This window comes from Heterocephalus glaber, unplaced genomic scaffold (genome assembly GCF_053883595.1).
Source record: "Heterocephalus glaber isolate CG9 unplaced genomic scaffold, H.glaber_assembly_v1.0 deba00001773, whole genome shotgun sequence".
NCBI classification, from domain to species: domain Eukaryota; kingdom Metazoa; phylum Chordata; class Mammalia; order Rodentia; family Bathyergidae; genus Heterocephalus; species Heterocephalus glaber.
The window spans coordinates 10,482,201-10,495,036 of NW_028258463.1; the positions used below are offsets into that span (position 1 = coordinate 10,482,201).

General features: G+C 40.7%; 1 protein-coding gene across 1 annotated transcript; it reads right to left on the bottom strand.

The window, feature by feature from the left end:
* Positions 1-8,164: 8,164 nt before the first annotated feature.
* On the bottom strand, positions 8,165-9,153 carry LOC147821054 (uncharacterized). The gene has a single exon (XM_087202637.1). The coding sequence runs from the start codon at positions 9,110-9,112 to the stop codon at positions 8,606-8,608; it is 507 nt and encodes a 168-aa protein (XP_087058763.1). The 5' UTR covers positions 9,113-9,153; the 3' UTR covers positions 8,165-8,605.
* Between the last annotated feature and the right edge of the window lie 3,683 nt (positions 9,154-12,836).

Below are 12,836 nucleotides of genomic sequence, written 5' to 3' on the forward strand. Positions count from 1 at the left end.
TGGATTACACAGAACCTTTTTTATTTAGGATCAGTTTTCTGTATTTTTGGCCCAGCGATCCTTGAGCTAATGTCTTTTCTAATAGTTTTATAAGGAATTCTCTCTTATTTTAGTGCTAGGCTTTTCTTGGAAGCTACACCCATTTTCCTCTAAAAACGATTTATCACAGTTCCCCCCTGAAGTGCCTTTTCATTTTTAGTAATTTTATTTTATTCTTTATTGGTGCACGTGTGCCGTACATGCAGTTTACAGTCATCTTGGGCCGTGGGTGCCTGTACATACTCTTGTTTTAAATCCTCTTCCCTCCCCTGTCCCGCCGCCTCCTCTCATTCCCTTTCCCCCATTTTCATTCATGTTGATATTGTTAATCTCAGCTCATGTTCATGGCCTATTGTGTTCACCTTTCTTGAGGTTGTTAGGTTCCTGTACATGGCACTCTTTCTTCTATTTATTTCCTCTTTCCCTCCCCTTTACTTTTCAGCTTTTCCCCTTCTACCCCTTCCCAGCTGCAAGAGACCCAACCCCATATCCTTCTACCCATCCTTTATTACTTTCTTTGTTTGTGCTTTGCCTTACACAGGTGAGAGACACCATATAGTATTCAAGCCTGTGTGTCTGGTTTATTTTTCACTCGACATTATATTTTCCTGGTGTATCAATTTCCCTACAAATGTCTCAAATTTGTTGTTCTTTATAGCAGAGTAGTATTCCATCAACTGTAGATACCACATATTCTTTATCCAATCATCTGTTGATGGGTATACAAGCTATTTCCAGGATTTAGCTATTATGAATTGTGGGCCTATACACATTGGCATGCGTGTGTCACTGTAGAAGGATGTCTTAAGCTCTTTGGGGAAGATACCTAGAAGGAGGGATTGCTAGGTGATATGGAACTTCTAATTTCAGTTCTTTGAGACCTCTCCATACTGATTTCCATAACAATTGTGGCAGTTTACATTTCTACCAACAATGTAGGAGGGTTCCTTTTTCACCCCAGCTTCGCCAGCATTTGTTATTTTTTGATTTCTTGGTGATCACATTCTTTCTGGTGCAACATGGAACCTTAGCATTTATTTGCATCTCTCTAATGGCCAGAGATGTTGGACATTTTTTCATGTGTTTGTTGGCCATTTGTACTTCCTCCTTTGTGAAGTGTCTGTTCATTTCACTTGCCTATTTCTTGGTTGGGTCTTTTATTTTCGGTGGTCTAATTTTTTTGAGTTCTTTATATAGTCAAGACATTAGTCCTCCATTGATGTTGGATTTAGCCGCCATTTTTTTTTGTCCACTACATAAGAAGTTTGAGTTGCCCTTTACTGAGTACTTGACATGCTCCATATCATTTATGTCTTATCTAATTTATGACTATGATACCCTACAGAGGTAGATATTATTGTCTCCACTCCATCGATCAGGACTCTGAAGCTTAGTGAGTTTAATAAATCTTCCCAAAGTCACATAGCTCTTGAATAAGAGACTCTGGATTCAAATTCAAGCATGGCTGACCCATAAAGCTGTGCTTTAACAAAGGGAAGAGGAAGAAGAATTAAGATATATTATGCACAGGTACAAATTCTTATGATGAATGTGAGCACTATGTATGGCAAATATACTAATAAAACATTTTTTAAAAAAGAATCAAGATTATCCTTCAGTTTTATATCAACAGTTATACCTGGTACTCTCCATAAGAGCTCAGTTCAAACTATTAATCTATAAATTTATTAACCTGTGCCTGCCAGATAATTCATTAAAACTTAAATATAACCAACCCTTGCACATATTCTTGGGTACTGCTCTATTGCTATTTACTTTGTAGAAAACAATCTGCTTATATTTGCCCACAGATTGATGTGTTAAGCTAGTTTCTCATTGTTGCCATGGCTGAATTAGTCAGCTATAGCTGCATAACAAGAAACCACAAACTCTCATTGCACATAAAAATAAGCATTTATTTCTTGGTCACGTGTCTGCCAGCCAGTTGAAGTTAGGCTGATTAAGGCTGGGCTTGGCTTCTGGCCACAAGTTGACTCAGAAATTCTTTGTAAATTAGACTTCCCATATTTAGCAAATAAAAATAAGGTTCTCCAGTTAAATTTGAATTTCTGATAAATAGCAAATAATTTTTATTATAATTTATCTCTGAGTATGGATGGAGTTTATTTATATATACAGTGTATCTGTGGATGATCTGAAATCCAAATTTAAGGAGGCATCCTGTATTTTCGCTGGTAACTCTCTTGCTTACCGAGGGACAGGAGGACAACCCCAGTCATGCAGGTTCACTTCAAGTCTTTGCTTGGCAGGAGGGGATACTTCTCCCAGGGAGAAAAAAGGGGAAAAGACTAAATGCTAATGGAGAATAAGCTAATTTACTACGGTGGAGGATCAATGAAGCAATCTCTTGAACAAAGACTTTTAGAATGCCATTTAGAAAAAGTCCATAGGTCTCCTTCATGTAAGTGATTTTTATTCTTCTCTCTGCTCTTTCTGATCAGCTGAGAAGTATCATTTATTAAACAAGGACAACGTGTTTCTCTATGAAAAAGAAGTTCATATTGTCTATCTCCTATTAGTTTACATTTGGTTAGGTATTTAAAACATTTTTAAAATAAAACATTTTTTAAAATACCTTAAAGGGTCTAGTAAGGATAATACCAATTTTATGAAAGTAGATGGTGACTTAATCAAATATTTTCTCAGAAATTCTGTTTAATTGCTTAAAATAAGTATAGATTATCCCAAGGATTAATAATATTTTTCTTCTGAGGAAAATATAATTGAGGAACTTGACTTAATATCCATCTCTCTTCTGAGCACATAGATATAGGCTGCAGTGGTGGCGAACCTATGGCATGGGTGTTACTTGTTTTTCTTTTAAGACAAAGATGTTAATGTATGAGTTGTTTTTTCTAAACTTCAAACCTCGGTATTCAGGTTTAATTGGAGTGTTGGCACTTTGCGATATAGAAGTGGGTTTTGGGTTGCAGTTTGGGCACTTGGTCTCTGAAATATTCTCCATGGCTGGTATAGGGATTCTGGTTACAAATTACAATGACAAATTTCTGAGCTAGAAGAAAGAAAAGTTGGCAGATGCCAGAACAAAGAACACCAGCTACCATTTTGTTTGGTTCTGACCATCTGAGACCAGATTGTTCACTCCAAGGACTGGGGCTGCAACATCAGGGTGACTCAGTGACAGGGTTGGGACTTTAATGTCCTTTGCTCCAGAGTCATTAACAGCTGAGTCTCTGAAGGAGGTCTCCCATCTGAGGCAGGAGAACTGGAAAAATTCAGTGCTCTCCTCAAGAGAAGTCTAGAGAACCATGTTCTTTGGGAAAAGTTAATGCGAGAAGAAAAACACATGTATCCATACTGAAAAGTTATAGCTAAAGCAGGTTTGGAATCCAACTTTCACCTTCTTCTAGATGCAGGAATCCCAAGTGAAAAATTCATTTGTCTCGGGTTATAGAAGCCCTGGAGCTTCTAGCAGCAGCAAGCTCGGAGCTATCATGAGGAAGAAGCACTGACCCATTTCCTTGTGTGGTTTGTCATTATTATTTATTGTGAGATAATATTCTACAGGATTTATTTGTTTTTACTATGGGAGTTTTATTTTCTTTAGGTATGAAAATGTCCTTATAATTTTATTTTTTATTAACCAATCAATTATTGGTCTCAATTATGTTTGAACAGTAGGACACACTACTATTCAGATATATTGCAACTCTGGTTACATATTCTTAGGATTCTGTGGTTTGGTGTTGCACTGACGGGTATGCTTTCCACTGTCCCTCTGTCCACTTGGTTGTCTGAAACAGCCAGAAACCACAGTTGGTCTGGGTGATAGTGAAAATGCTGGTGTCCAAAATCTTGCGTGGACATTCTTTAGTGAAACCGCCTTTTGGAGAAGGAGGAGAATGCAGGATCTAACAGTTCCCTTAACCCTTAGTTAAAGATGTATGGCACCCACAAGCCATACTTAGGGATGTCTGTTGAAGCCATTTACACATAAAGATACAGTTAAAGTTTAAATTTTAAAAAATGTATTACAGTAAAAGACACATTGCCATTAACGCCCTTCAAAACACTCAAAATACCCACCTCCTGATTTTGAACACACTTACCCCATCTTCCTTGGCCACCTGTCTTTTTTTGTAACAAGGTTTTAAAATTTAAACACTTGCCGTATTTTTAGATCACCCTGGCAAATGGCATCTCACTACAAATGTTCTACAATTTGATATTTCTGCTCAAGATTCCGTGTGAGCTTGCTTCATCCATGTTCCTAAGGCTCATTCTGCTTCCTGTGCTTTTGCTCTTCACTGTTTTCCTGTGTGAATGAATGTGCTGCTCTTTGGCATCCACTCACCACGCTTTTGGCAATCTAACAGTGGATATTTGATCATATTCCAGATGTGTTGCCCTCCGTGATGTGGACACACCTTAGCCAGTCAATAGAAGACCTGATTACAACAAGAAAATCTGGGTAAGAGGGGACATCTCCTGCCTAATTGCCCCGGTACCAGTCTTTTCCTGACTTCAGACCGGAACCGGAACCTGAGCTCGCCGTGGGTCTTCAGACTGCAGACACACGGCTGGAGCGTCACCATCTGTCCTTCACTACAGGTCTTGGAACTTGCTTTTCCATAATCATGTGGGCTGGTCACTGGTAAGATCATGTAGCTTGTCTCCTTTAATGGACCAATGTCATAAAAGGTATTTAAATGTTTTCTCATTTTGAAATATTCCTAAATTTCTAGAACAACCTTCAGTTGGTAATGATGTAGTATTCCTTTAAATATTGCTAAGTTTTATTTATTCATATTTATGGGATTTTTGCATCTGTAATCTTTAGCAATATAGGCCAATAAATTCCGTGTATCACACTGTTCTTGTCTGGGTTTGAAATTGTGATTAAAATGAGTCGAAAAGACTTTCCTTTTTTTTGGTATTGGTATTCTTTCATTTTTTTCAGTTTGAATGCAAGAGGATCTGCTTAAGGTAACAGTTCCCAATATTTTTGGCATGTGGACATTTTCATGAAAGACAGCTTTTCTTTTTTAAAAAATCATGTATTTTTATTGGTACATGTTTGCAATGCATACTGATTACGTTTATTATGGGGAGTTTGTACATGTTTATAGCACATCTTAATTCCTTTTTGTCTCCTTCCCCTCCCATCCCTCCCTGTTTCCTCCAACACTTGATCTCCTTCCTATTTGAAAAAGTTCTATTTCCTTTTTTCTTCTAGTCTCTCCTTTTTAAATCCTTTTTCTCTTCCTTCCCCCATGTCTTATTTCCCTTCTCTTTTGAAATAGATCTTTCTATTTCCTATTATCTATCTTTTATTTTGCTCTTTATTTACATTTTTATTTCTCATGAAAGAAACCATTTACACATGTGTGTCTGTTTTATTTTACTTAACATTATGGTCTTGAGGTGCATCCATTTACCTACACGTGCCTCAGGTTTATCCTTCTGTATGGCAGAGTAGTACTCCATTGTGTGTAAATAGCATGTTTTCTTTATTCATCTGTTGATGGGCATATAGTCTGCTTCCAATATTTAGCTATTATGAATTGTACTACTGTCAACATGCATATGCATTTATCACTGTAATATGATGACTTTAACTTTTTTGGTAAGATTCCTAGAAGGGTAATACTGAGACAAATGGAATTTCTATTTTTAGTTTTTTGAGGAATCTCCATACTGATCTCCATAGTGGTTGTACTGGTTTACATTCCCACCAGCAGCATAGAAAAGTCCTTTCCTCCCAACAGCCTCTCCAGTATTTGTTGTTATTTGGTTCCTTGGTGATGGCCATTCTTTCAGGAGGAAGATGGAATCTCAGTGTTGTTTTAGTTTGCATTTCTCTGATGGCCAGTGATGTTGAGCATTTTTTCATGGATTTATTGGCCACCTGTACTATGGTAGACAGCTTTTGCACTAATGAGGATGGAAAAGTGGTGGTGCTGGGCTTATTCAAGTGCGTTACCTTTATTGTATGAGAATTATATTATTTCTTTGTGCACTTTATTTCTATTATTATTATCACATTAGATTCCCATAGGGAGCGGCACTCTAGATCCTGGGCCTGCACAGTTCCCAGCAGGGTTCTGTCTCCTGTGAGAATCTGATGCCATCCTGACCTAACCAGAGGTGGAGCTCAGGCAGTAATGCCAGCCAGCAATGGCGCACAACTGGAAATACAAGTGAGGCTCACCCGCTGCTCACCTTCCATTGTGTGGCCAGATTCCCAGCAGGCCTGGGGTCCGGGGACCCTGCTTTCAAAGTTAGTTAACCAGTTTCTAGACTAGTATAGGTCTGGTGTCTGCCCTCCACACATTTTAACTTCTGTGGGGACAGATTCTGGGTCCTGGGTTTAGTTTCTTTTGTTTTCTTTTTTTGTTGTTTTTTGGTACCGGGGATCGAACTCGGGTCCTTGCGCTTGTGCAGCAGGCTGCGAAACCACTGAGCTAAATCCCCGGCCATGGGTTTAGTTTCTTAAATGGTTATTGGTTTACTTCTGTTTTCTATATTTTCTGGAATTAACTTCTTAATTTATGTTAGTATAGAAATAGTCAATTGATCGTAATTTGCTAACATAGTACTCTAAACATGCATAAGTTTCATCTGTGTTTTTAAAAATATTCTTTTTGTGGCTAACTATCCCTCTGTTCAAACATATTTTTGCCTGTGAGCCTTTTATTCGCTCTTTTTTCTCTCCTCAGTCTCACTGTGCATTTTCTATTCATTGGGTCTTTGTCTCCTTGTATTTACAAAGTTGATTTTGTTAAACTCTTGTTTAAAAATCTTCTCTAGTTGATTTTTCCACATCTTGTGATAAGCTTCCTTTCACGTTGGCTTTGCTGACTGATGGCGTGGGATGGGGGTGAGATTGGAGAAGAAATTTCCCTGTGACGCTGCTTTGAGTAGAAACTCCTAGTGCTGATCTGCTCCAGTGTCACAGAGAAAATAAAACTCAAGCTTTTCATTTTACTTGATGAGTATCAAAGCTTGGGATATGTAAAACCCCAGGATGGAAATTTATAAGTTCTAAGACTTCAGAATCAGGGTATCATCATAACCCTGGACTATGCAGTGTCAAGTTTAAAGTATATTTCAGCCTTCCTGATTCAAAGCAACTAAGGTGGATTCCAGGTGGGGTGTATGCTGAGGGAACTGCATTACTCTACGTGGATGCCGTAACTGTGGTTAAGGTCTTGGCAGCATTTCTCTGAAGGTATCTGTGGAAACATGAAACATTGGTAGTTTCCGAACAAATCACCTTCCATCTGCTTGTTTCAGTAAGCAGGGTCTTTTCAGAGCCTGGTACTAGGCTAATTTCAATTTAAATAAAAACACCAAGGCAGGTGCTCTTCCTAGGTGACTGTGAGATTATCATCTCCGCAAATCCACATTTTCAAACTGAAATGTAGGCAGCTGTCCTGCAGGCTCCAATCCCTGTTTAGGCTCCTGCTGAGAACTGCCATCAACAGATTCTAATTGTAAAAGTCAGTGAAAAGAGAACATGAGTTCTGAAATTCTAGTCTTCTCTGGTCCACTTTTCAGTGTGGAGAATTATAAGTGTGTTTGAAATATAAGAAAAACCCCAAGAGACCACATTCAGAAAGAAATCATGCTGCCCTCAGGAGGCATAACTGCTTAAAAAGATAGCAAATGTGCATTTTTTCTTAGCAGAAGACAATGAAAAATATAACTCACTTTGGGCTGATACATTTTAAATGCTGCTTATCAAATGAAATGCATTGAATAATTGAATTCTTTATATGACAATTTCTTTCTTTCATTAGTACGACCCTTTCACTCTTCCATAAATTTGGTTTTACCTTTTCTAAAAAAAAAAAAGCTAATGCTATTAAGAGGTATTAAAGATGTAATATGTTGTAAAGGACAGCTAAAATGTGGATTAAATTTGCCCCCATTTGGGACCCCCGTATGCACACTTGCATGCATGCACATGCCACTGTTGGGCTAATTTTAAAAGTGATCTATCCTTGACACAGTATTTGCTTTTAAAATGATTTCAAAAGGAACTATTCTTTCTACATCTTCATGTCAAATGCAATTGTCTGGTTACTGAGTGAAATGATTATGGAAAAAATAGAGACCAATGCATTTTTACATGCAGACATATTTATTAGAAAGCAGAGAAGCAACAAAACATAAGAAATTCGCTGTAGGTGACAAAAAGAATAAAACTGCCCCCCCCCAGGTCTGAGGGTGTAAAGCAGTGCTGCACAAAAGGTGTGGTTGCTGTCTAACCTGTGGCAAGAACAGTAATAGAGCCCCGAGTGAAGAGGAGAATGAAGAATCACGAGGATTAGGCTAATTTCGTAGCTGGTGGACTACAAATTAGTTCATATTTGGTGCCAACATTGGAAGGAGAGACTAGCAAAGAAGAGAGTTTAAAATGAGCCAGACTAGGTTTCAGGGCCCATTGGGAAGGCGGTGGGCTCAAGCAAGTCACGAGGCCCATCTCATTAACTGGACCCCATTTTTCCTGAGGGTCAGCACAAAACAGGTTGACTTCCGTGAGGACCGAGGGGAAGGAGGGGGTGGGCACAGGATGGGCTCAGCAGCAAGGGATGGCACAGCACATGGGGCGGGGGCAGGTGGAGATGACGCAGGTGGGGTGGTAGCAAGAGGTGTGGCAGGACACCTGGCCACACACGGGGCGCAGGCAGCAGGACCAGCAGGGGCGGCAGCAGCTGGAGCCACAGCAGCTGGAACTACCACAGGAGGGGCGGCAGCAGCTGGAGATGCAGCACTGGGGCCTGCAGCAGCTGGGCTGGCAGCAGCTGGAGATGCAGCAGCTGGGGCGGCAGCACTGGGGTCTGCAGCAGGTGGTCTGGCAGCAGGAGGGGCGGCAGCAGCTGGAGATGCAGCACTGGGGCCTGCAGCAGCTGGGCTGGCAGCACACAGACTGGCAGCACTGGGGCCTGCAGCAGCTGGACACACAGCAGCTGGGGCGGCAGCAGGTGGTCCTGCAGCACGTGGGCTGGCAGCAGCTGGGCTGGCAGCAGCTCTCCTGGCCACAGCCCTGCTCAGAGCAGACGGAGCCACAACAGGAGTTGACCATGGTGTCGGAGGTTGGAGGTGCTGGATGGGGTTCCAGGAGAGTGAGGCTCTTGGGTTTGGAAGCCTTCTTGGCCCACATCCCCTTTTATACCCAGCTGAAGGCCTCCTGTCACCATGTCATGATTTCCTTGTTATTTTTACCTTCCTGGAAAACTTAATCATTTAATCACCTAATAGTGTGTTTCTAGTTAAATACTTCAAAAGAAAGCAAATAACAGTCTTCTTTTTCCTGTGTGTTTCCCATGGAAATACTTGTCATATTTCTTTCTTGGTGTCACTTTAAAAAGTGGCGTAGGCAGTGGTCTTTTTTGAAGTACTTATCACATGACTCTCTGGCATTTTGTTTTCCCTTTTTCTTTATGAGTGTATGTTTACCATTCATGATAGTCCCATTCATGCTGGAGATGGGTACATTTTTAACATAATCGGACCATTTTTGATCACTTTACACCTTCTCCCCTCCTCCTTCCTGTGACACCTTCCCCATATGCCAAAGTCTGCTTTTTTGTTTCCTATCTCTCCTTGGTTTTACTCTTTTATTTATTTATATATTAGTTTTCTCATATAAGAGAAGCCATGTGATATTTAACTTTCTGTGTAACATTATGGTCTCAAGCTCCATTTTCCTGCAAATGGCATGCTTTCATCCTCTTGATGGCTGAGGCAGAGGTCTGTGTACACAAGGACAGATTATTTAGGCACTTTGTCTTCAAGGGTGACATGCCCTCCTAGCTGTACAGTATTTGTAAATAATAACAAGCATGTGAGATCACAGAGGATGATTTTCTCAATGCGAATGTATGTTCTTGTTGTCATTGCTGTCACTGAATGTTCTGGTCTGGGAAATGTTGGGAAGGAATTAGAAGGAAAGACGCATTGGTGGGAGGACATCCCCTCCGTATGAGGGTGTCGACCATCCTGTGATGGTCAGGGGGTGGTCCAGCCCAGGTTCGCTCTAAATGGTCAGATCTCACCTGGGGTCCCCAGCTGAAGCACTTGGCCATGACTCACTGCTTGGCATAATTAATAAAAACACTTTTCCACCATGTTTTCCAGGGTAGCCGTTAAGTGGTGCAAGGAGCTTTGAATTCTCCTTTTCCTGTCAAACTTGCCGAGTTGAGTTGTCATTCACAGACACAGTGTTTTACGTATGAATCCCCGCGGCAATCCACGAGCTGCCCTAGAGGTGACAGACAAGCCCATCTCCTTCCTCTGTCCACTTACGCACCACATGTGCATTGGGGAAAAAAGCTGGCAAAAAATTAAAGAATTACAAGGATTTTAATTAAACTAGTAAAATCAAAATGCAGATGTGGGTAAATTCCATGCACCCTCCAGTTGCGTGTCTCATTTGTGAATTGCTCCCTCTGTGCCAAGCACTGTAAAACTGTGTTTATTTAGTTTGTTATCTTTAAGGCAATGCTATAAGGTGGTGGATATTCACCTTACTATTTTAGTGACGAGTAAAAGGAAGCACAGAGGACTTGAAATAAACCAAAATATATGTCCAGGAGTAAACAAAAAGTAAGCCTCCTATGTCTCTGAGAACCAAGGACAGTGTGAAGAATCAAACGTGCACAGTTTGCATCTTCCTGGCATTTTTCTTCTTTTTTGGTCAGCTCTGCAAACTCCTGCTTATGTGTCAAGAGCCAGCTGAAGTGCTTCCTCCTCGCCATCTCTCCTGATCGATGATCCCTTTTGTGAATCCCTGCACTGGGCTTCTAATGTAACCCACTCCCGTGTAACACTGTCACTAACTTCTATCTCCCAGGGGCAACTCAGATACCCTGAGGGCACAAGCTGTGACATTTATTTTTGTTACCTTGGCACTCAGCACAAGGCAGGGACAGAGGACACTAGTGATAAATGCTTGGGAAGTGAATAAAGACTTTTTGATGACATAGAGAGGGACCTGGATTGGTCCTGTAAAAATGTTTATGTTTTGATGGTCAGAGAAAAGAAACATTCCAAGCATATGAGTCACAGCTCCATTTGAGTAAAACTACCTTTATTTATGTGGTAAACAACATGTCACTTAATAAGTAACTTATGAAAGCTGTAGACATTAAGGCTCAGTTTGTAAAATGAGACTTGTTTACAGATATCCGTGAATACTGTCTTTAACTCATCTGCCTGTATTCACACAGGGACAAGAAAGAAAGAGGTGCATGCATTGGTTCTCCTCTACCTCCTGACTTCTCGGTTGTTCTTTTATTGATGGGAAAAAAAAAAAAACCATTACCAGCTGGCTACACATCGGCCATGATATTTGCTGAATGTCTGTTGTCTTAGCTTGGATTATACACAATGTAGAACCTAAGACATAGATTTGGGTGCAAATAGATCCCTGAAGGGGAGATCCCAGGAGGTACAAGTGACAAATTGGAGATGAGACAGGAGAGGAAGAAAACCTGAAAGATGTGAGCGATGGGGTTTCCATTGTTTGTCCATGGGACAGGCCCAAGTCTAGAAGCATTTGGCTGCCATCTTTGTAAACTTCCAATGTCCTAGAAAATCAGAAGAATATTGGGATCAACCAAGAGGTTAATAAAATATGAACTAAAAATCAGGACATCTCTTATACATGAGCAATAATCCTCCATAAAATATGGTGGGAAAAGTATGCTTGTCATTCTTACAATACATATACAAATATGTAAATAAACTCGCCAAGCAATAACTTGGCCTATGTGCTAGTCATGTTTCCATCTTTTGTGACAAGGTATTGGAGAAAATCGCCCAAAGGGAGGGAAGATTTATTCTTGCTCACGGTTTTAGAGGTTTGGCTCTGTAGCTCCTCGGCTGTATTGTTTCTAGGCCTGTGGTGAGCCAGATCACAGCGGATGGGTCAGCAGAAGAGCTGATCTTGTGGTAGTCAGCAAGTAGGAAAGGGATAGAAAGAAAGGGCTAGGGACAAAGAGTCCCCTTGAAAGGTTCCTGCAGCATCCACCACCCCCTAACAGCCCATTGAGCTGTGTGTCCATCAAAGATTCACCCATCAGCGAGGTCAGGCCCTCCAGTCGCCCCCTAAGGATCCACTTCTGAACATGGCTGCATTGAGGACTACGCCTCTGACAGGAGCTTTGGGGGACATCGCAGATGCACCCCATAATGGCCTGGATGGGGGAAGTAGCAACATTTGCCGAAGGGCAGTGAGTAATATTTGAATCCTTGTCAGCGTGAGCAAGATACACCTAAAGCCAGGTTTGCAAGTGAATGTTTACATGGGGTACAAATGCGTTTAGTAAGGATAAAGCTCGCAGAAACAGCCCTTGAATGAGATCGCAGGGATTAATTAAGGAAAACTTACTTTTGGCCATATTCTTTTGTATTGTTTAGATTTTTTAATGTATTACAAATACATGCATATACAGATATTTGTGTATAAGTAATGATATAAAGAGCCTCAGAAAATAATAAATGTGATTTATATAAAATTTATAATAATCAGGGCAGATTCTGTTAAATGTTTTCTCCTTCCTTCCTTTCTTTCTGGTACTGGGAAGACTCTAGGGCTTTTTCACTGAACAATGTCCCCAGCCTTTCCTTCTTTCTTTTCTCTCTCTCTCTCTTTCTTCCTTTCTCTTTCTTTCCTTCCTGCCTTCCTTCCTTGCCACGGTCCGTGTGGCTAAAGGGTCCAGGGAGTGAGAAATGGTGAGGGATGAAGAAAATCAAAGAGATTCAAAAGAGCCAAGAGATACAAAGCTGGGGCCAAGTGGAGCCTC